This window comes from Dromaius novaehollandiae, chromosome 20 (assembly GCF_036370855.1).
Source record: "Dromaius novaehollandiae isolate bDroNov1 chromosome 20, bDroNov1.hap1, whole genome shotgun sequence".
Classification (NCBI taxonomy): domain Eukaryota; kingdom Metazoa; phylum Chordata; class Aves; order Casuariiformes; family Dromaiidae; genus Dromaius; species Dromaius novaehollandiae.
The window spans coordinates 3,824,917-3,848,988 of record NC_088117.1 but is presented as its reverse complement, the minus strand read 5'-3'; the positions used below and the strand labels follow the sequence as shown (position 1 = coordinate 3,848,988).

General features: G+C 44.1%; 1 protein-coding gene across 5 annotated transcripts in view; it reads right to left on the bottom strand.

The window, feature by feature from the left end:
* Positions 1–21,251, bottom strand: part of CACNA1B (calcium voltage-gated channel subunit alpha1 B) — a 320,424-nt gene extending 299,173 nt beyond the window's left edge. For 4 of the 5 annotated variants that reach the window (XM_064523637.1, XM_064523638.1, XM_064523639.1 and 1 more), the window contains exons 1-2: positions 18,206–18,306; positions 11,352–11,491 (exon numbers count right to left, since the gene is read on the bottom strand). In XM_064523637.1, coding sequence (XP_064379707.1) covers positions 11,352–11,491; positions 18,206–18,298 — 233 coding nt within the window. In that variant the 5' untranslated portion in view covers positions 18,299–18,306. Of the gene's footprint in view, positions 1–11,351; positions 11,492–18,205; positions 18,312–20,659 lie in introns of those variants that run through there. The other variant, XM_064523641.1, reaches the window with a different exon arrangement.
* Between the last annotated feature and the right edge of the window lie 2,821 nt (positions 21,252–24,072).

Genomic DNA, 24,072 nt, shown 5'->3' with positions numbered 1-24,072 from the left:
AACACCGAGCTCCATGGAAGATTCTCCCACTCACAGTGAGTGAGCATCTGCATTTCTAGAAGATTATGCTGTTACCATCTATTTTACTTCTTATTCAAATTCTCATTTGATTTCAAGATTTCATTTTAAAGACTTACTTTTACTTCATTTGAGACATTGTAAACTCACTTAGTTTCAACCCTGTCAGCCTGCATTTTTCACTAGTACATCATGAATTAGGATATCACGATTACCTCCATTTTTAAAGATGCAAAATATGGACACAAAAGAAATCCATGGCCTGAAATCATTCATCAGCCAGTGATTAAGGCAAAAAACAGGACACCCAAGATCCCACTCCATTGCTCTATCTGCTAGAGAAGAGAACTGAAACTGCATTATCCTGAATCTGTCTCAGGCAGCACTATCTGCTGCTATAGTCTCATGTTCTTTCATGCCTTCCAATTAAAGGAAGGAAATTGGCTCATGCTGAGCTTCCTTTGTCCTTTTCACCTCTTGTGAAAGTCAGGGTTACCATAATTTTATACCTGTTACAATTAGCTTTAATGTTGTAACCTGGCAGAAAAAAAAAATACAGTGTTCTTTTAATAATAGACTTAGTGGATCGTGGAGTAGTTTTGTCTTTTCCACAACTGGTAGCCAGGTTTAGTATTTCCAAATCCTCTTACATTGTGCATAGCTAATTTAATTATTTTATTCGTTATATGAAAAAAAAAATTTAAACTGTGCAACAAGCTTAGAATTCACTCAGCCAGGCCAGGAAATACATTTGACCACAGAACTTCAGGAATTCTTCATGCCAAAATGCCCTGCCCAAGAAGTGGGTAAACAAGGCTGGGATTTGGCAACAGGAGACAAGGAAGGTAAAGTGTTTTATTTCAACACATGCTCCTCAGTGGAGGTAACATCTACATCCTGAGCTGTGCTATTATCAGCTAAGTTTTTTCAGGCCAATACAACATCTTTTATTTGGAGCAAATGGTTACAATCCTTTGAAGATAATTGTATTAAAATATTTTTAAGCAGCTTGTTAGACTCCTGTCTTTATCCTCAATATCACCTCCATGAAGAGACAAAACACATAGCCATAGAAGTCAGTACAACTATATTGATCTGGCCAAGACTCAAGGGTTTCACTGCATCACTTCCCAGAACTTCTACTGACGACCATCAAGAGAGAGGTTAACCACCTACTGAATGCACCAGCCAATAGCATTTATTTCATTGCAATGCTGAAATGATTTGTTACAGCTTTACACAGCCTTTGGCCAGCACCCTTCACCCCATGTCAGAGACCAGAAAAGCAGCACAGATTTGTCTTGGCACCAAGGGCAAGGTTTGGTAACACTCTCACCCAGCATGAAAGCTTTTGTGCCGGACTTTGGACAACTGAATATGCTGGGTCTGACTGAGGTCTCATTCAGGGCAGAGCCACCTTCTGACGAGGTGATTTCACCTGCCAGAATCTGCTTCCATTTTCCAAATCCAGGAAAATGGTCTGAGACAGCAGCCAAGGAGAATCCTCTCCTCCCAAAGCGAGATAAAGGCAATGCTCCACCACAGAAAGGACAGTAACTCTTATGTGCCTAGCCTAGTGGTGCCAGATCATTCTTCTCTATGGAGCCAAAGCACCTTTACCAGAGTGGCATCTACTTTATTAGAAACCATCTCAGATTAATTTTACGTGAGTGACAATTTTCAAACAGAAGTCTTTTCTCAAAGCTTAAGACTACAGGTTTTGCAGACACTTAAAGCAGCACTAGAATATTAAAGTTCCTCTCTAAGCTCTAGCACAACTTGCAAAAAGATGTTTGATCTTTAAATCAGACATGAAGTGATAGAATACCACTACCTCTATTGCTATTGTTTCATGTATAAAAAGACAAAGTTTAGCCCTTGACATATATAGTTGCATTTTACAGGTCATGCTGTAATAGACTGGACTGCTGCTCCAGAATCACATCTCCAGCATGGTTCAGGAGAAGTTACAAGATAATGTAAAGGACAGTTATGAAGCAGCCTGTTCAAATTTCCACCTAACTTCTTTCAGGGAGCATCAGGAAGCAAAAGGGCCTAATCATCTTTCTTCAAAAAATCCATTTCCTCCAGTGAATATCTATGTGTCTATAGATCCAAAACAAACCATCTTAGCTTAAGCGAATTCTTGTGACAGCAACTTCCATGAGTTAATTACATTTCCATTAGTAAAGGAGTTCTAAAACTTCAATTTCTTTGCTGGTTCTTTTTGAATCTTGCCAAAATAGATAGGGATGCACAATTCCCTCTTTTTTTTTTTTTTTTTTTTTTTGAAATAAGCTGTCTCACCCTTATGAGACTTTCCTTATAATTTTAAGTCTCTCAGCCTTTTCATTTCTCCTTAAATGGATGCTTCTTCAACCCTTTAATCATTTTCACAGCCTTCTTCCTAAGCTCCCAAACCTAAGCAACGCTTTATTCAAGGGTGTCGGTTTGGGATGTTTGAGACGAACGGAGCCAAAAGACAGTTTCTTATGTCACTTAACCCCCCCCCCCTTTTTTTTAACTGGAAGTTGAGCTGAGAGCTCCTAGTTCAGTACTTTCGAACTCTGAGTTCTCTGAACTAGAACTGGGCTACCTCCAAGCATTTTGATATTCAGTTTAGTTTGAGAGCTCTTCAGCACAGGAACGTTCTGTAGCTGAAAGCCTTTGTCTAAGCATCTCATTTCTGTCCTTCCCTGCTTGACCTCTACTTCACCCCAAGGGCCAAAAAACATGCTCATAAACCCTTATTCCTGCACAAGTGTTTGCTGGTTTGTAGACTCACAGAAAATTTATTACCAAAAAAAATAATGGGAGGTCATTTGCCTGACTACCTGCATATAGGAAAATGGAGTGGAGTAGGACAAAGCCTGATATTCATTGCCATCCATAGCATTAGCTAATGCTGACCATCTCAGGAAACAAAGATTTCTTATTTTTACTTTACAGGGCACTGTCTAGGTGGCCATGCTCCTTCAAGGATTAGATAGCTTTTCAGACACTCTAGCCTGTAGCACAAGTTTGACACATGCCACAAGTAGAAAGCAGGACTTATTTCTCAGCCCAAGTTGCCAGGCTTCTCCACAAGGTGAAAATGGCCTTCCCATGCAACAAGGGGTTCACGCAGTATATGCCCTGTCCAGCTCATTCTCCAGTCCCCAGGTTACCAAGCTCACAAAGTAGGCCTTTCACTTGATCCCAGCTGTAAGCAGCTCAACCATAGCCTCAGGCACAGAGCAGATCCAAGATGGCTGAAGTTAGGTGAAGAGCATATCCTGGATGTCAAAGAGCATCTGCTGAACTACTCAAGTGCCAACAGCTGACCTTAGAGCTTGGATTATTTATAGAGACCTGAAGCAACCCATTCTCCTGGTTCCAGATTCTAGCAAGTGAGCACTACGGCCCTCTCCCAGCCAGGCCATCTCACACATCTTGGTAGCAGTTCAGCAGGAACACCATGGAAAACCAGTCTTCTGACTCCACTGAGCTTCCCTGACCCTTGCAGAGAGCCCTGAGGAAAACAATAGTCCCAAAGCACCCAAAAACCTTGGGGACAGTGGTGGACCCAAGGATGCATGTGTGAATGTGAGGCTGTTATCCCTAGTACTCAGGATTAGAGTACAGTTACCAGCGCTGATTTTCCATATCCTCATACATTTCAGCAATCACAGTCAGGTTCTTTTCACCTCAGATGAGCAGGCATTTTACCCTCAAAAGCTGGGCACTTGGAAGCTGGGACACAGCATCAGAAGCAGCATTTTAAAAATGGGAGCTTGAGAAATCCTGCATACTCCTCCTCAGATCTAACCATGAGACAGCACTCAACACCACACAGAGGGCTTGGAGGCTTTTTGGTTTTTCTTTTTTTAATTGGAAAGCATTAAGAGAATGAATGTTAGAGCACTTCAGAGCTCCACTTTTTCCACTGAATTCCTAGCATTCATACACAACTATAACATCAGTTACAATTGCAATGTTTTTTACCTCTAGAGAAAAGCAAGCAGCTAAGCAGATGCCCATAGTACATGATTGCCAGGGCAGGATTGGACCTTAGTAGCAAACCACAAGGTCCAAGGTCTTCTCCACACTTTGGAATATCCACCATTGTCTTTGCATTGTACAGCTGATCATTCAAAAGCCAACATGTCTCTGCCACAAGCCTCTCCAAGGGCCATGAGAAATCAAAATCTTTGTCTGGATTACCAGTCTTGCTTGGCTTTGATGAAGTTCTGATCATGATCCTCCCTTTCATTTCCTGTGGCAATTCCTATTTTACAGGCAGCCCAACTTCAGGGCCTGTGCACAAGATGGAAACACCCTCTAATTACACCATGGTGAAGGTGTCAAGGGCTGACACTCCCCTTTCTGGGCAAAAAGCTTCAGAGAAGCATTAACAGGCACAAAATGTGAAATCAGGACAAGATGGAAATCTGAAAAGCGCTTCTATTTCCTCTCTTTAGAGAGGAGCTGTTTGTTGGTGCCTCATCTTTCTGGCTTGTTGTTGTGTCATACCACTCATTTATCAATTCACATTCCAGGTGTTCAATACCTTGCAGTCACTTCTAGCAAAGAAAGCAGCACATCAGTCTCATTATCTATTTGCCCTTGAGAAATACTCTGACCTGAAATGCTCAGTTTGTCACAACAGGAAGAGCAGAAGGGAGGAAGGCTGTGCTTTGAGTCTGATGTCTTCTGCCAGGGAATGGTCAGCCCTACCTGCAGGTTCTCCCCTAAGGATCAGGGTCCACCTGCAGCCCTCCTAAGTATAGCCCTGAGTCCTCTGCTCAGAGAAGTCTCCTCCTGATTTACCAACCAGCCAGTTGCACACCCACTTGCTTAACTCAACCAGCCTCTACCCACCCACACCAAAATTCAATGCACAAAAGCCACTGTAAGTGATGGAGGAGATGAGCACTAATTAACACCCCAACAGACCCTGGGACCCTTTTGCTAGGTGTGAGACAGGCCCAGAGAGAAAGCAAACATCACTCTTGAGGAACCTGGTGCCCCACTGGGCAAGCTAGTTGCAATTGGAACATAGAAGGAAACAGATGTTTGTCAAGGTGGAGTTAGAGCCCACAAATCCTGCCTCCCTGTCCAGTGTTGTCTTCTCCTCTGAAGAGGACTGCCTCTTCAGCTCCATAGGATGCCTTTAGTTTTTCAAGATCCCAGATGGTCAAGTGATAGACAATAGGAGAACCTCAAACTTATTTAGCCTGTTCAAACCAAGTCCTCAGATGACCTCTTCCCTTCCAGTTACCAGTCTTCTCTGCCTTAAGAAAGGGGTTTAGTCTTCCTTCATTACTGCTCCCAGACACAGACAGACCTGAACTCCAGTTCACACCTTGCATTCAGGTAAATTACCTTTACCTCACCCCCCCCCCTTTTTTTTTTTTTTTTTTTTTTTTTTTTTTAAGTTTAACTTCAGAAGGTACCCTTAGCTTTTCTGTACCAGCAAGTATCCGTCCATCACTGGTACATATGAAACTGAAAACAGGAATCAGCTCCATTAAGGTCTGTAGAGCCTTTGCTCTTAGCATGACTCATGCACAATGCTAATAGCAATCAGCCTTAGTCCATCACCCTCCATACTGTATAACCATACAGAGAGGCTTGTTTCCCTTGTGATAACTTACCAAGATGAAGCTTGTTCCTCTTAAAGTATCCATTTCCCCAGTTCTTCTTGCCTCTCAGTTTTGCTTTCTAGCAGAGGGGCAAGAAGTTCCATGCAAGAAAAGCAGAGAGAAGTCTGCATTTCCCTGCTCCTAATTCCTTTATTCCCTAGCTGTCTAAATGTAGAGCTTTAGAAGCAAAGCAGTGAGCATACTGTCAAAAGCAGTACTGAAGTGCATCCCAACTATTTTTGTTCAGGTTTTCAAATTATTTATTCTGCAGTTACTAGGGGGAAGAATAGACTCTTCTGGGGAATACTCAAGCCCCAGTCATGTAGGATCCTGTAAATCAGACATGCTAGTCTAAAGCCTTGTGAATGCATGGAAATGTGTGTGTGGAGGAAAGTGTTAGATACTACAGGCATCCATGTATATTTGACAGCTTTAAGAGTCCCAGCCCTCACAGACATTCACTTCTCAAATACTTTTGTCACATCACACCCCACACCCTGTCTAGGAGGTACATCCACCTCGAGCTGAAGGATCAGAACTCCGTAGCCCACTGTGCGGATTAGGCTCGATAGCTCATATACCTCCCCCTTCGACAGTCATCACTGCAACCAAGGCTGCTGCTTCTCATATACAGCTCCAGGAATAGCATCTCAGACTGCCTACATATTAAGATGATCCTGGTAACCAGCAAAGCTAACATCAAGGATGAATAGGTCCTTATTATTCTACTAAAAAGGTTACCTTCTAGGATATTAACATCACCAATAAGCCTAGGAACATATTTCTCAGTCAAGATAGTTCTAGCTTTTGTGATTTGTTCCTGAGATCGATACATCAGTAACAGCACAGATATTTTGTGCACACCATTTGGCTATTCCAGGCCTGGCACACACTGTCTTTGCCAGTCCCACCCAGGGATCCAGGCAGCTGTTCCAGCTGGCTCAAGACACCACCAGGACCCTTAGCACATCCAATCCAGGCTGATTTAAAGCCAAAAATTAACTCTGCACATAAAGGGCAGAGCATGAGTCTCAAGCGCTCCATTTATTTATACACCATTGGCAATTTTCAGTGCTGGACAAACACTGCATATGATTGCAGTCACCATCTCCAAAAGGATATAATAAAACTAGGAAGGGCCCAGAACATCACCACCACAGGTCAATGGTGTATAGACTAGCTCTCGTGTCAAGGGAAGCTGGGCAGCCTAGGACTCTGCCAGGAGAATGCTAGAGACTTCTAAAACTATAAGCATGCAGAAAAGAAAAGGATTATTCCCTAAGTCTCACTAAGCAAGATCTAGAGGGAACGAGTAGAAGTCTCAGGCAGCTAGTGGGGAAAGAAGGGATATGCAGCACCTTCTCTTGTGGCTTGTGATGCGTAATTAAGTCATGGAACCCATTGCCCAAGATGTGATGGAGCCAAAAGTATATAATAAATGCATATATGCATTTATATATAATATATATATATGTATGTATGTATAAATACAGGGTCCAAAAAAACAGACAAGAAAGATAGTCCCCATGGATCACCAAATTTAAAAGCCAGACATCTTTCTCACAAAGTCCCTAGACCTCTGAATTTTGGTAAGTGGAAAGGTAAGGACCATTTTATACATGCCTTGTTCTCAATTCTTCCCCTTAGCAGTCACTATCTTATACCAGCTCCAGCCAGAAAGAACACTTGTGGTTTAATGCAGTAGCAGTTTGGGGCTGTTGTATCCCAGGCTTTGGATACAAAAATAAATCTCTGAATCCAGTGGTGCATGTAACACATCCAAATCCTAGTAGTCCTGAATCAAGGGTCATAACTGCATCCGTTGCCATATAAATGAGGGGGCTGGATGTGGGGAGGACTCTGTTCCCCAGAACAATGTAGTTTTCTGAGGTTTCCATCCTAAGACAGCTTGCAGGAATAGAGACAGAATAAAAAGCCTCCTGCTCTTGCCTTGGGAAAAATACATTGAGACCATATAGTCCCAGACCACTTGGACAGTTCCATTTCTGTGCAATATAGAGCTGCTAATGGGGGATGTCATCACTGCAGCAGATATAAGCCCATAAAAAAAGAGAAAGTAAAGTGAACAGGAGCTATAAAATATACCTTTTCCCACAATAGCAATTGGCACATCCCAGCAGGACAGCTTTCCTCAATACTCATCTACAACTGGAGTTTACAAGAAATAGCTAAAAATACAGAGGAAAGAAAATCTTCCAGAGAGTAGAAATCTATTATTTTCCCAGGCCTTTATTAAGAGCAAATCAGCAGGCTTCCCTGAAAGTAAATGAGAAAGACACTGTGGCATTGCTGTGGTAAGAAACTGAGGGAGTGCTTTCTGGAACACACTAAGCCATTTTGGGCCACAATGTATTAGCCTTCAGCTTAGCTCAATAGGATATTGATCCTGGCTGCATGTAACAGAACTCTGATTTATTTTCTGATTAACAAGTTCTAGCATCTGATTTTGACAGACAATGTCTATCACTGCAGGCTTATGAAAACATATATATATATTTATCAATAATACCAGTAAGCAGGCTTTGGCTGAGGAAAAGAGAAGGTCAAAAAAGCAGAGGTGGGAAGGGTTACCTCATGATCACTTTAATATTCCCATGGGGTAGGTTCAATAAATGCAGAGCCTTCCCCCACAACCTCCTCCAAAACACAGACACTGACTAGCCTTCTTCCTATGGAAAGAGTTAATGAGAGCAGAGCTACTCTGCTTTTTTGGTTTTTAGCTAAATTTGCAAGGGAGATCAGATTTTCTGACATTTGCCATCTTTCTTAATAAAAATACACACTCAACAGGATTAGCAGGCATACAACCCTACACATGTTATCGTGAAAATCAGAAAAGACCATGAAAATGCCTAAGTGGAAAACTTGAGAAATCAAAATCCATCTATAATACTGAAGACCAGTTTGAAACCGAGTTTGGGAACTAGTCACTGTCTGTGAAACATTAAGTAACATTTTCTAATAGGGATCTTGCACATATGGCAAAGGAAAGCTTTTGATATTGAGTAGTAAAATGGTATTTCAAAAACTGATATCCTGCCTATCCATAAGAATACATTACATACAAGTTTAGTGCTGTCTTTTTAATATTTTGGTACATTACAGAACCTGTCTTGATCATTGTTTGAAACAAACAGATCTGATATCACCTTCCACAGGAAGGAAAATTAAAGTTCTGTTTCTGTCACCACCTTGCAGAACCTCCCTGGAGAAACAGACAGGTTTGTTATTAGTAAATATTCTTCCTCAGCAACCTGCCTCTAAAGTGTTGCTGCTGAAACACCAGGTTGATATCTGCCTCCAATAAAATGCCTTGCTCAGGCTTCCCCTTGAGAACAGGTTAGCAGGGCTGGAGAAGACAATGGGTGGATGAAAGGATTTCTGGACAGCAAAGAAAGCCTGAGGAAAAGGAGTTCTTGCATCCTAGCACAGAGCAATGGCAACATGAGAGCAAGCTAAGAACATTAGCTATCTAGGAAATTCAAAGTAAAACACAACAAGCTACAGAGAAAACACTGATTTCACCCCCTGTGTGAAGCTGTAGATCTTTCAGTGTTATTTCTCCACCATAGGTCCCTCCACCTCCTTACTGGGTCTGCAAGAACAGCCCCAGATTCAGGAGAGTATCTCAACAAGCACATAAGTAACACTGTTCTCAGTGAGACCCCCTCAGACACCCAAGGTTAGGCAGGAGCTCAAGAGCTTTGCTAAATTCAGCCCACGAATTGCAGGATTAGAGGGATGTGGGTTTCCCCACTGGAGATGACTCTTGGACTTGATGTCACTCTGTTTACACTTCACCTTTCCCTCATTGTCTGCCTGGTGGGAAGCCCATGTACAAGACAATTTCAATACAACCCAGCTAGTATCACCATTGGAAACCAGAAGCTTTGACGTTAACAGGATTGTACTTCAAAGGAATACGCATGTTTGCAGATGGCAACAGGGTTCCTTATTACAGCTGTCTAATCAAGCTGATATTCTGCAATTATGCTCAGAGATCAAACAGCACTGCAAACAGCACTTGCACAAGAACTGGCACCAGGAAGCTGTCCATGTCACGCCTATAGCATTACATATTCATTTATGATTCCATAAGCATGGCACACATATGAAGCCTTTCTGATACTGTTGCAAAACTTGGAAAGCCTCAGTCACAGTTAGACAGTTCTTAAGATATATGTATTCTGATTCTTGGTCTATGTTTACCAAAAAACTAAAACCCAGATCTGAAACATGCCTGAAGAAATAGCAGTATGGCTGCAATTCAGAAAAGCTCTTGTATATAAGCTTGACTTTAAACACACATAGCCACTGGAGTCAGCTGGATTGAAACATGCACTTGAACATCTTGCTGAAGGATAAATTAAACCATGTGCCTAGGCCCTGTTTCTGAAAAGGACTTAAAAACACACACACACACGGGCATAGTGCAAACTAGGAATCAGAACATACCATCAGTAAAAATAATTGTAGCATCTGTGCTAATTCTCCTCTCATTCTGGTATCCTCTATGTTTCCAAGTATGTAAATCTGATTCTCCTTGTGGCTCCACTGAAATTTTTATTGATTAAATACCCAGCTCCAGCAGCAGGAGAATCAAACCTTGCATATATATATATTTTCCTCTCAATATGTAAAGAATTCCCTTTGGTCTCAATTGCCATATCATATGGCACACTGAATGCAAATAGAATTACAGTGATAATGCATCTAATTAATGTATTTGTATATGTATGCAGGCATTTTCCTAACAGCATCTACTCCACACCACTAACACCAAAGAGTAGATATTCATCACACACAGTAGTAGAGAAGGTGTATGCAATGAGGGTGCATTAGCAACAAGAGCCAGACTAGAGTCGGGGGCGGGCGGGGGGGGGGGGGGGGGTGAGGAATCTTACTAAAATGACTGCAAGATGAGGGCTGTAAGAGCAGGAGCTCAAGCAGACCTTTGGAAACTTTAGCATTTACTTTGGAGCTTAAAAGCACAATTTATACATGGTAAGAGTTACTTAATGTGCTTATATGTTCATTACTGGCTAGCTTTAAATTACATAAATATGAATTTGTTGCAACACAAATTGTTGCAAGGTATGGCATAAAAAAATACAAACACTTCCAAGAAACAACCTAATATTAATATTTCAACCAGGACACAAAATGCACAAATAATATTTTCAGTTATATCCTTGTGAGACATGCACCTTCTTTGAATTGTTTTCTACAAAGTTATTTTATAATAGGCCAAACTCATTCCTGCAGAAGCTTCACCAATTTCAGGGTTACCATAACTTAAAAATAGAACACATTTAATCTGTCATCGCTCTCTCCATGTTGATTTAAGTCACTAATGTCAGAAGATAATTTGTTTTAAATCAGGTTCAAATACCTATTGGTAATTAGAACCTGCAAGCCCCAAGGAACATCAGTGATCATCAGGGTGAGATACATGACAGCATATATACAAATAAATATCCTCAAAACCTTTTTAGTTAGTTCAAACAATGCTTTAAAAGTGACTCATTCAGCACAATAGCCATTATTCAAAGACAATCAAGTCAGAAACGAACAGTTTTAGAGTACTATTTCACCGGAATCACTCCCACTCCAGCCCATAGTTAAAAAAACCAATACAAAGCAAAGCAAGAATCCCCCTTAAACTTAGGGCAAAAGTAAGCCACTTACCCTGTGAGGACCACAACAAAATCCATCACGTTCCAGCCATTTCGGAGATAAGAGCCTTTGTGAAAAACAAACCCTAGAGCGATGATTTTTATACCAGCTTCAAAACAAAATATTCCAATAAAGTACGGTTCAGTGTCGTCCTGAAAGAATAAAAATCCAAGGTGTCAGAGATGTCTATACTTCTGCTTTGGCATCAAGTCTCATACAAACAACTACGTGCACAGACTTCACATTCTTTTCAGCTTTCTGGACAGAGGTGAAATCCACAGGTTTAAGTTTATTAGAACTAAGCACAAAGAAGTCCAGGATTTTCTTTGGCTTTTCATATTTGAAATTCTGTTTGTCTTTATTCTGATGGTTTCACTCCACACTTTTCACCATTACTCAAGATTCTAGAGGGGATTTTAAGACTGAAATTTTGCTCCAAAAATATTTAAACTTGGAATCATATATTTCTGAAGTTATTGACATGGAAAAATATTTGTTTCAGAATTCATTCAGGAAACAGAAACAAGAGGTATCTTGGAGCATCACAGTCAGCCAAGAAAGCTCACAAACATCAGCAAAAAATGATTTGTCTATTTATTCCAACAGTTCTTCCTTCACTCTCCTCCATGTTCCCAGCTTCCATAGTTGCTCTATCATTTTTTTTTTATTCATTGTTATATCTGACCCCAACTCAGGGAAAGATTCCCCTCCCCCCCCTTCAACAATGGAAGCAGTAAGGTTTGGGTATCAAGCCCACAGGGCTCATAAGACATTATAGGATCACAGCTTCATGTCCTCAACTTACTAGGAAGGAGACTAAGCTCAGTCTCTAAAATCTCACTAAACACAAGTTCAGTGACAAATGCAGGCATTCACTGTTGGAAGATAGATAAGGACAAGAAATGGGAACAAAGTAAGAGGTGAAAGCAATATACATGAATTTCAAGAACATCTTAATTAGCTTTGGTACCTATATCCAGTTTCCAAATGTGCCTTAGATCCATGATTTCTACTGAAGTCAATGGAATTAAGGCAGTCCAACCCAAAGGGAAGCAAATTCTCAAATTAGCAGATCAGAAATCATTGTCCCAGTGGCTCTGGCATTTCAACCATTATAAGCAAAAAGCCGAGTTCCTATTTAGTGCACAACTGTTTGCGTTCTGCATTTTACAGTTCTACTAATGACAGAAGGTGATTTTAGCTATTCATGTTGTTATGCAAAAAGAACATGAATGTCAAGTCCTGCAGCCACAGAACAAAGAAAGGAGCAATTTTGACACAAGCATTTGTTTTACAAGCATGAAAACTCTTGCTCAACTATACAACCCAGCACAGGCACATAGATCCACGCTTTACACTTGGTGTTTGCTACAGAAGGCCAGGTTTTCGCATGTAGAAGAGGGTCATGCACTTAGCACACTGATGTACACCCAGCTCAGCCATAAAGCTCGAATCACTGAAAATACCTCTAAACTGCTGGATATGACTACATCTGGGCAAGCTTTTTCATTGGTAGCAGAATTAAGTAGTTTATTTCCTACAAAGTAGCAACCCACATCCCTATGTGCACCACAGTGATCACAACTATCCCATATCCTTCAAATTCCACCTTACCTCATCTCTAGTACCCTCCACCTTTCTCAGCTTCACCCCACACACACACCTCAGCTCCCCTCCCATTCCCCCCATGGCCAAGCAAGAAAACTCTCCAGCTATAGGTTACACACATACACACACACAAACACATAGTGGCCAGACAGCAAAACAGAGCCAGTACCTGTTGAGCTTACACTGTAGGCCTTTTGCTGAAGGAGGAAAAAAACCCTAGCTTCTCCTCCAGCTGAGGAGCCAGAGCCATTTCTGCAGACTGCAGCACCTCCAAGCTCTCTGCCCCTCCACAGACTTTCACTGACACTGTTCAGAAGACTCAGAAGCCATCAGCAACAGACTGAGAAACTCCAACCACCCACCTCAGGGCTTTTTACTCACATATAAACAGGAACAAGGAAAAGCCATCAGACCCTTAACGCACCAGAAGTCCTACAACTCCTTCCAGCAGCTCCCCACAGCAAGAGCTAGAAAAATCCCAGAACTCCAAACCACTACAGAAAACAGGGACACCCCAGAACCTCCACAGAAGGGCAAGATAGGTCAGAAAAAGTCAAACAGGATTTCAAGAGAAAGTGAGACACCTTACTGCTCCTCTAATTTCCCTTATGCACACAGGAGCTCTCCAGTAACCTAATCAACCTGTTCTTGAATCCCACACACCTTTTAGTTCAATAAGCATACAAAACCTTTGCAAAACAAGATCTCCTAGCCCTTACTTCCATCCCCACTTCCACACAGAGGTACCAGTGCATCTCTCAGAATAGCTATTCTAACACAAAAATATCCTCACCCACATGCACTCCCCATCATTGCTTCCTACTTTCCTGGAAGTCCTATATATGCTCTGCTACCACCCATTTGATCAATCTAGGTCAGGTGCCTTGTGACTACCACTCCCAGCTTTAAAGAAACAGGGTCCAGGTACTCAACGTATTATAGAATATGCTCTTCCCAAAGCTAGGACTACACTGAGCTCTTAGGGAGTGGGTCAAAGAAGTTCTTTCCAGCTTCCAGGGAAGCAGGAAGGATCACAGATAGGCTTGGGTATTTATTAAAAAGGAAAAATATCATCAGGAGGGTTGAGAGTGAGTAGGTAGGAAGGCAGGAGGGGTTAGAAAGTGTCTCCTTTCTAAAGCCTAAATTTATACTAATTTAGCCTAAGGATAAGGGCAATAACAAGGATGAATTGAGAAATAAAATTGATGCCCCATTAGGTAGTGGTAGCTTCTGCTGAAGAAAGGACTTGCATGCATGCTGGTGAGGGAAGGAGCTGGAGGGTAAGGACGTGAGTGATGTGCCCAAAGCAGCATCGATGTGGCTCTGCTGACAGCCCAGGAATCCTGCTGACAGCCCCAGGGGAGGGCATCCAGAGCATCCTGCAGCCCCCTTTGGACAGACAGCTTTGTCCTTGTTTGGGTTCAAGAGGGGAAAAGCAGGCAATAACAAGTGTTAGTGTGCATGCTTAGAAGGAAGGTGGAGAATTTGGGCAGCAGCCAGAGCTGTGCAGGCAAGTTGTTTGCTGTGCGCACAGGAAAGCTTGATATTGGGCCAAACACACATTTAATCAATATGTTTCAAATCAGAAATAACTTCTGAGTCTGGAAAGTCATTACTATTCCTAGTCCATGTCCTAGTGTCTTTCCTTGGCCTTTGGATGTGACAGCCTTGATAGGTTCGGGTGTATAAGGCTTTGTTCAAACAAAGGTTAATATGAACAGCTCATATATGACTGCACAGAGTGCCTGTGATTGGGATAAAGCATTAAATCCACTAGCCAAGTGAAAGAGCTGTCATGCTGAATAAATGAGAAACCAGCTGTGTTCTGCTTTCACATCAAAACCATCCAGGGGAACCAAGCACTTGGAGCCTTACAATGACATACAGACAATCCTCCTGGAGAAACCTCTGGTATCTTCAGAGTGTGCCCAAGAGGTGGCAGGAAATAGATTTCCTGTCCTGCAAGTGTTTCTGTTATCATCTCTGTCAGACTGGGACAAATACAAGATCTACTGAAGCTTCACATGAAAAACAGAGAAATGAGGAGGGAGATAGGAAGAGGATAGGCAGGCCTCAGCCTGGAAAGACAAGAGCACAGTGACCAATGCAACCACCTGTGAAGCCATTCACAGCTCAGGTGTGAAGCTCACCCTCCCACATCTGCGGGTCACACCAGCAGGCTCTGGGCTATTCAAGGCCACTCTCTCAGCATCTTTTCAGTTGGCATCATTCCATCGTGTATAAACAAAGCAATATTTATTGCAACAGAGCGAGACTGGCTCTATAACCCAGCTGAGTGCCCTAGCCAGTGAGATAGAGAGTAGTGAGTTTGTAGCATCCCTGCTCCAGTGAATAATTAGTGATGCGAAGTGAGAGGTTCCAGCAGGCAAAGCATGACAGACCCCCAGCTCAGAGCAGGCAAGAGCCTAGTGGGTAGGTCGTTCCCCTGCTAGTGAGAGAGTGAGATTAATTCTCTTTTTGAAGAGCAAGGACTTTCAGCCAAAACTCCAGTTTGCAGGTAAATGCTTCCATCACCAGAGTTGTGTCTTCTCAGGGCTTTTGTTTTGACCATAATTTGCATTCCAGAGCCAAATAACATTTTCCATTGACAGACTCACAGGGACAGTACATATCAGTCTGAATGATCAGGCTTTGAACAGCAAAAGTTCCTGCCACTGGATATCATTTCCCCGGATTTTATTTACAGGCTTATGTCTCCCTTCTCAATCTAGCAGAACAGTAAGTTTATATGACTAAAGTGCTGGAGAAGCTCTAGAGAAAAGAGCTATAGCTTAATCGAGTCCCAGAACCAGGTACCTACCAGCAGCTTTTCTGTGCCACAAGCTACACATAGGAACTGGGCAAAATGGACTGAGAATGATTACTTATAACTAAGCCATTCTAGTCCTTGAAATATTGCATATATTGAGATATCTCTAGCTTGTCCCATGTGCTCAATTAACCCTACTTGACAGGTCACATGAGCATAGAAAAGAGCCAAGTGAAATTGCACTGCAGGTTCATATCTAGGGTCTCTAGAAAGATAACTAGAAGGAAATTTTTATCAGAAAAAAAAAAACATGAAAATGTTTGTATCAACTCCTCCTTTATCTTTTGCTCTAACAAACTTTATCTAGCTTTAACAAACAGACAGTTTCAGTATTTTGGTTGTTGTTCCTGAGACACAAAGTACCTGGGCAACTTCGGTTTTCCTTCAACACCTCTGCCTACATCTCCCAGTCCTAAAGGTTGATCATGTGCATCTTGTGTCCTTAAGAGCTGATTAACTCTTCAGTGATGAACCCTCACTCTAATTTGGAGATTTTAATGAACCCAGAAGAAGGGAGGTTATATCCATAAAGCATTAACCAAAAAAGACATATGCTACTCCTGCCAAAAGCAGTAATAAAGCACCTGCTGTTCTGCATGGACTTGTAATTTGGCTCAGCAAATCTGCGAATGTATGAGAATGTTCTCCCACTCTGTAGTTTAACAGGGATTCATAACATTTTCAGTGAAACAATTTAAAGTTTGTGGAAGGGACAGGAAAACTCTGAAGAGTTTTCAAATTGAAAATCAAAAGACAATTTTTCATATTTGCGATCATTAATTGTTACAGCACATGTTGAAAATAATAGAAAATATTTCATGACTTGTAAAGATTTGCAGGGTTATTCTGCTGTAAGCCCCTTTAGACTTAAGAACTACAAGCATGCTGTAGTTGAAATGGACTCAAAATACCTGGATCAAAGATAATGCTGCACAGTGGCTTTTGGCACATAAATCAGGGGTTAATTCTTCCTTCATCACCAAGGCAGAGCCAGCAGCGTGGAGACTGTGCATTTAAGTCATTCAATTATCTTGTACTATTCGGTGGTAAAGTCAATGCCCCCTCTATGCAATGACTTGGGCAAGAACTGAAGGTGTGTGTGCACTGCTGGGCACCAAAAAAGTAATTAATGCAATGGGAAAAAAGGACCAATAAATAGACCTTTGGTTCCCTTTATAAATCTATGGAAACAGAGGAACACAGAAATGATACGCTAACCAAACCTACTGCTGCTTAAAAATAACATATCACAAAAGAGTTACCAAGTCAGAACATATTATAAAACTATTTCACCCCTTCACTTGTCCATATGTTTAGGAATTATGGAGGGAACCCTAGCATTTCTCCAGTTTGATCGTTACTTAGGGGTCTAAAGCTGTGCTTTTCTCACAAACACAGACTTGCCCTGCTAGTAAATCCCAAAACATACAGAGACATATTGTCATACATACATACATAGAAATAATTCAAACAGAAAAAGAGGAATCAACTACAATGTAAGGTGACAGGAAGCATGAGCAAATACATTTCCAGATGGGCAGTATCAACTAGCTGACCCTGAATACCTTTCTAGATATATCACTTATACTCTTCTTCCTATTTATGAAGAATGAGATTCTGAGCCTTGCCCACTGCTATGGACCAGCCTTGGAAACTGTAGCAACCAGCATTCAGTCTCTAACTTTTGGCAGCAAGCCTAATATTATCTTTGTTTGCATAATTTAATATCTACATGTAAAATACATACAGATTTATATTATTCATCCGTTGAACATACACCAGGACTAATGGATTTGGGCAGGGAAGATGTTCCAGATCATTAACAGTAGGAGAAAAACTAAACCGAATATTACCATTTTTCTTACAGTGATGATAAATGGAAGAATGATTTTGAAGCTATTCTTACATGTCCTTTTGAAATACTGTAATTTGGCTCATTACCATAAAGCCTGCTGGTAAATTATTTTCCTCTGTAAGCTGGTTTCTTTTTTATTTGGCAGGAAAGTGTTATCATCTAAATCCAAAGTTTGCATTGTAGGTCCTTGGGATATATCCATAGGAGAAAGATAGCTGAAAGGCATATGAACTAAAAAAGGTTACTCTGTTCTGCCACTTCCTGGGAAGTGGTAGTTCCTGTCTTCGTCTATAGACAATCTATGTTTGCTGCTCTTATGATCATACTTTAAAATCCATTTCTTCTGCAATTGGGCAGGACTGGCTAGAGTGATGAAGCATTCTTGTGGTGATGGCATCGTGAGCTTGTAGTTATACTTGTTGTCACTGGCTTATTTTTCTGATTGTCAGTTCAATAACTGTTTGTTTACATATGGATTTTTAACATTGATACAAGCACCCACAGCACTGGGTGGCTGACTGCTTTTTGTATCAGACCGAAAACAAAAAACGTAAATAAATAAATACAACTCACCAATCTTTCTGACATAGGTGTCTTGTCTCCATCCGGCAAATGTTGTTCCAGAGCCAGCACAATACAATTGGCTATGATTGTAGCTAAAATCATATATTCAAATGGAGTGAGGACCAGAAGTTAAAGAAGAAACTAGACAACACAAGGGGAACTTCATCCAAATTCCATTTCTATCTAAACAGTTACATTAGTTGAGCAAACAAAGGTCTTTCATCTCTCATGGAGACAGTTGATCTCTCTGATTTCCTCAGTTGTTTCTAAGGGTGTCTTTGGGAGAAGAGTAGGAAAATAGCTATTTCTTTGTGAGAGTTAGTGACTTAAAAAGAATCTGAGCTGCTTAAGAAATGTGGGAGCCAGGAGAAAGGGAGTAAGGAAAGGTCCAAAAGAAACAAAAAACTATTTTTATTATTTTTTAAATGAAATTGATAAGCTAAAGTACCCAGAAACAGATTATACAACTGGATATCACCTGCTGAATTAATGTTCAGAAATTCCCTGTCATTTTACTTAAGCACATAGCATAAATAAGTGGTGGGCTAGAAAACTTGGATTTAGAGTGTCTGCACAGGTCCAAAAGATGAATCGCTGCTGGATTGCAATGTCCACTCTGGGTGAGAACAAAATTGTCAGTGCCCTGTGAGAACGTATGAAGGGAAGAGACTTCACGGGAGAGAACGCAAACCTAACACAAGGTACCCCTTTGCCTCTCGCCTCGTCCTTAGCCCTGATCCTTGGTGAGCCCCTGCTCGCCCAGGGTGCAGCCGCGCAGCGGGTGGCGGCAGAGACCCAACGCCGCGGACAGCTCCGCTCAGCACCGCGGACAGCTCCTCGCAGCACCGCGGACAGCTCCGCTCAGCACCGCGGACAGCTCCGGCGGGCCGGGCACGGCGGGCCGGCTCCTCCCCACCAGCCTGCTCCATCCACCCCCACGCGCCTGGGGAGTGCAGCTGGCTCCAATCCCCCCTGGCCTTTGCTGGGACTTCACCCAGCAGATCCGGTCTGGGGAACATTTGGTGGTTCTGCTAAACCGGCTGACTCCGTAGCGTTGTGGTTCCCCCTCCCCACGCTTGGCGATAAAGATGCAGACGAGTAACCAAGAGATAAGAGCGAGATAGAGACTGCATCTAGCCTTACAGAAAATACAATATGCTAACTGCCCCTCGGGCTTTGAAGCTTGTTTATTCAGACTTCACTGCAGGGAGGGAGAAAGGGATGTGCAAGTGCAGCAATCCTTGTGCTTTTTATAATAGAAACAGAGAAATCAATATATGTATGCTTTTGGGGTGGAAAGGACATGGATTCACTCTGCTGGTGTATTTTTTGCCTTTTAGTCCCTCTGTAAGTGAAAGCTAGGGAAGCCTGGAGGGGAGCTGGCCTCCGTGACAATTGAAAGTGTTGCTAGGAGGCTGGGAGGAGGCCTTGCTGCTGTTAGCTAGCATTAATAGGTATGTGTTATCAAATGAAAAGAAAACAACCAGCTTCCTTGAGATCCCCAGTGTAATGCGCTCCTGTACACACGCACGCGCATGCACACACGCACACACACACACACTTGCTACTCCCTGGTAACCTCAAATAATCTTGGAAGAAGAGCCTGGTTTCCTTTTCTCAGAACTTACAATCCCACTGTGTGCATCATAAACAGAGCTCCCTTCTGAGAAAGATCTCTGCAGATCACTTGGCCTGGGAGCTGGTTCTGAGACAGAAAGCATCTGCCCCTTTCACAATACAGCAGATGAGCTTTTTCTCCAGTTACTGCCTCGCTCTGCCACAAATCTTTGCTTTTTTTTTTTTTTTTTTTTTTTTTTGGTCCAGCCTAAGCTTAGGCTAGGCATTTAATCTAAAGTGACTAGGTTTATGTTGATTTGGATAGATTCAGAAGGTGATGTACTGAAAAAAGCTAGCTGTGATGATTGTTTTAAGGAGATTTCAGATGGTACCTTGGTTATCAATGTCCCTACTATCAATGCAGCTTTAATGCTAAGGTGTCACCATTTTTATCCCATGTTCCCTTTTCTATTCAGACAGAGTGAGAAAGAAGAGCTGAAAGGCTATAAGATGGAAATAAGAGTCAGGATTGATCAGCAGGAATCTCACAGACCCCTTTGTATTTGGATTATATTATTCAAAATGCAAATCTATGCAATTCTGTATTTCACACCTAAGCACACACTGAAATGCATGCATTTCTCACGCGCACCCCTGGAATATTTAGAAGCACACTCTGCCATTCTTACAGAAGCAATTTTCTATGACACCCAGCTACACAGGCGTACATTATGTCTGCCACACAGATCCATGTCACACACCCATTACACATACTAACTCACACATGCATAACTGTATTAGTGGCAGACACCCATCCCTAGATGACTACAGGGGTGTCTTCCCCCTCCCCATCTTCCCCCTCCCCACCTTCCCCACCATGCCCACACACCCTCCCCGAAAGGATATGGCCATTCTGTTATTCTCTTGGCGTATTTCCGTATAACATTATCTTCACTGAAGATGAAGAGGGATCTGTTGACTGTGAAGCAGTTCTGTTTGACAGGGATGGGGTTGTAGAGAGCCATAGTCCTGGCCCTCTGAGCCATCGATTGCTTATACATCCTTTGGCCGGCTTGGGGGCCACCTTGCCGGCTGCTCCCTCTTCCAGCCCCGGCCGGCCCTCCACCTCCATAGCGTGTTGGCAGATCATCCCCGAACCGAGCCATTCTCTCAGAGCACAGAGCCGGGCGCTACAATCCAAACTGGCAGCCGAGGCGAGAGGAAGACGCATCACAGCGCGCAGCACTTCTCCCTCCGGGGGCTTCGGTTACGGGCTCGGGATTGATGGCACCCAAAAATATATAGGAATATTAAAAATAAAAAAAAAAAAAAACCTTTCCTTCCTCGCTCCCCTCTTCTTCCCCGCCGCGGCGGCTGCCCGGAGGCAGGAGGAAGGCGCCGGAGCTCCGCTCACCTCCCCGCACAGGTGCCGTCTCTCCGGCCCAACCTCATGGCCGGGGCCGCGGCGGGAAGGGCGGCAGGGCGGGCGGGCGCGGCCCCTTCCCCGGTGGCTGGCGGGGCGCTGGGCTGGGAAGGGGCTGCGCTGCTGCCGTGCCCGCCGCGGGAGCGCTCGCCGTGCCCAGCCCAGCCCAGCCCGGCCCGGCTCCGGCCCGGCCCCGCCGCATGTGATGCCCGGAGCCAATCGGCCGCCGCGGCTCCGCCCGCTCCAGTCACCGGCACCGAGAGGCGGGGAGGCAGCGAGCGAGCGAGCCCGGCCGGGCCGCCGCCGCCCACCCTGATAAATACGGCGGCGCCGGGGCCCCTCCCCGGGGCCGCGGGGAAGGAGGGACCGACGCCCCCCCGCTCCGCGGGGCGCACGGCTCCGCAGGGCGCGCACGGCTCCGCGGCGCGCAGGGGCCCGGCCCACGGGTGGCCGCCGTCTATGGGGGGGGCGAAGGCGAGGCGGCCCCCGCGCCTGCGCGTGGCTGTCCAGATGTGCGCTGTCCAGATGTGCGCTGTCCAGCTGCTGCACTGCTAGCTGTCCTCCTCCCGCCACCCGCGAGGGCGAGGAGGGTGGGGGCGCGGGGGCACGGGCTGCGCTGGGCCACGGGGGGGCTCCTGGGCCACCGGGAGTCCCGGGGATGGCTGGGGGCAATGGGGATGCAGCAGCCATGGGGCTACGGGGGAAACGAGGGTGCAGGGGGCCGTAGAGTTGCCAGGGCAATGGGGGCGTGGAGGCAGCAGGGATGCTCACTCCAGTCCCCGAGCCCGATCCAGCCCCGTGGAGCCGGTTGGCACCTCCCGAGCCCGATCCAGCCCCGTGGAGCCGGTTGGCACCTCGGGCCACCGCAGTGGCAGGGACAGATCTGAGCAGAGGTGGGCTGCACCCGTGTACCAGTGCTGGTTCACACAGAGGTGAGGCTTGTTCAAAAGGGAGAATTTCACCCTGCCGGACAGCTTTGCTTCTCCTTGGTTTGCATGACTCCTGCAGAGCACTAGATACCTTTAATCCTGTATTTACAGATGAAATCCTTTAATCCTGTTCATTCCACCACCCTCTGTTGCTCCCATCCACCGCAAGTCATAAAGCTAACTCTTCCTTGTTCCTGGGGCATCTCACATCAAATGCCGCTCTCTGTGGTAGCTGGTGAGATACCCTTCTTCTAGTTGTAGGCTAAGCCTGAGATAAAAAAACTATTAACTTTTAGCACAGACCCTCCAGAGAAGTCAGGGCTGTCAATAGGGGGACATTCTCACTTCTCTCTCAGTAAGGAAATCCTGCACTCCACTGCTAAAGTGTTCTTAGTCATCCAAGCTGTCTCAGCTCAAAACCAACCCACCAGCTAGGCAAGTCTGTAGCAATAACATCTGCTGGCTTCAGGAGACAGCGAGAGGGTTTTCACAAATAAGGGCTGGCAACATCTGAAGGGGTGACTCTCTGGAAGAAACCAGCTTTTTACACGGAGCTTTGGCATCTGAAGGGCTTTCTCGTACTGCAGTACAGCCAGAAGAGACCCTCGGAGGCAGCACCAGCTGCCGAGGTCAGACGGTAGCAGTGTTAACTCAAGGAGTCATAGAAAGAAGCAACAAGGGAGGAAGGTGCATCTCACCCTGCCTTGACCGCCAGGCACACAGCAACAGCCACCACCCTGGCACAGACAGGTCGGCCCGTTTTCTGCGAGCCATGGGGAGAAGGCTGGCGAAGGGGAGCACCCGTCCGTGGGCTGCCTTTCACCAAAGGGCACGCACGTGCTGGGAGGCCAGGTGCTGGCTGGCAGGCGGAAGAGGACTTTCCCCCCAGCCTGTGATTGGATTAGCAGATTAAACTGAATGCTGAAGCCTTTGGGAAAAAGCTTTGCCTGAAGAAGGAAGCTGAAATCTTTGGAAAATGAGGGCCCACACTTCAGCTAGTGCCGCGTTGCTCTGCCTCCCACTGCTCTGGCTGGCTCAGGATCTCTGTTACACTCAAACCGTCCCCAGGCAGAGATTAAAATGAGAGTATTTCTCCATATGTGTCTTCACCTCTGAGCATTACTGAGCTGATCTACACAGCTGGGTGGTAAGGGAAACCATTCCTTTATTTTACAGACAAAGACTGAGGGTGCAGGGAACTCACAGGTCACAGGCTGAGCAGATCAGGAGAATGTTCTTTTCCCTTTAAGGTTTTGTCTAAAATCTTTTTTTTTTTCTTTTTCACCTTCACCGCAATTTTTCTGTAGTGAATTCTGTATGTTTTTATCTACAAAGCAAGTTCCACCAGGCTGATTTATTTAGGTATCTGCAAACTCTCACTCCTCTGCTTTTGGTCACTGAAATCTCACATATTTTGTGGGTTTACGGTTTTCAGTAGAAAAATCTGACTTTTTGCCAGTAACCACTTGAAGGGAAAATATCATTTCAAATAATCTCACACCTCTTTTGATGGAAATCAACAGCAGGAAAAATAACATATATCCGTTTCCACAAATTCTGGTACCTGCACACCTCAGAAAAGTCCAAAATAAGTGCTGTATTTGCATCAAATAGTATTCACAACCGGGTCAAGCTACGGCTCCCATGTCCCCTTCTCTCTTCCCAGAGCCACAGAGGCCACCAAAGCATCATGCCTCTCACAGGAACAGACTCCCCACCACAGTGCTGCAGTGAACACGGCAAACAGGGTGGTGGGGGTGTTCACGACAGCTAGAAAACGATGCAAACACATCGTGGTGAAGTTCTATCAAACCACAGCTTGCCCTTTATGAGTCGGCAGCCTCATTTTTTTTTTCAAACCATAGGGAAGATCACACAGTCCTTCAAGCATTGAAAGCTTTAAACACGAGCAAGAGACTGCAATTGCTAGGATTATTTAAGCTTTGAAAAAAAGAAGCATCAGGATT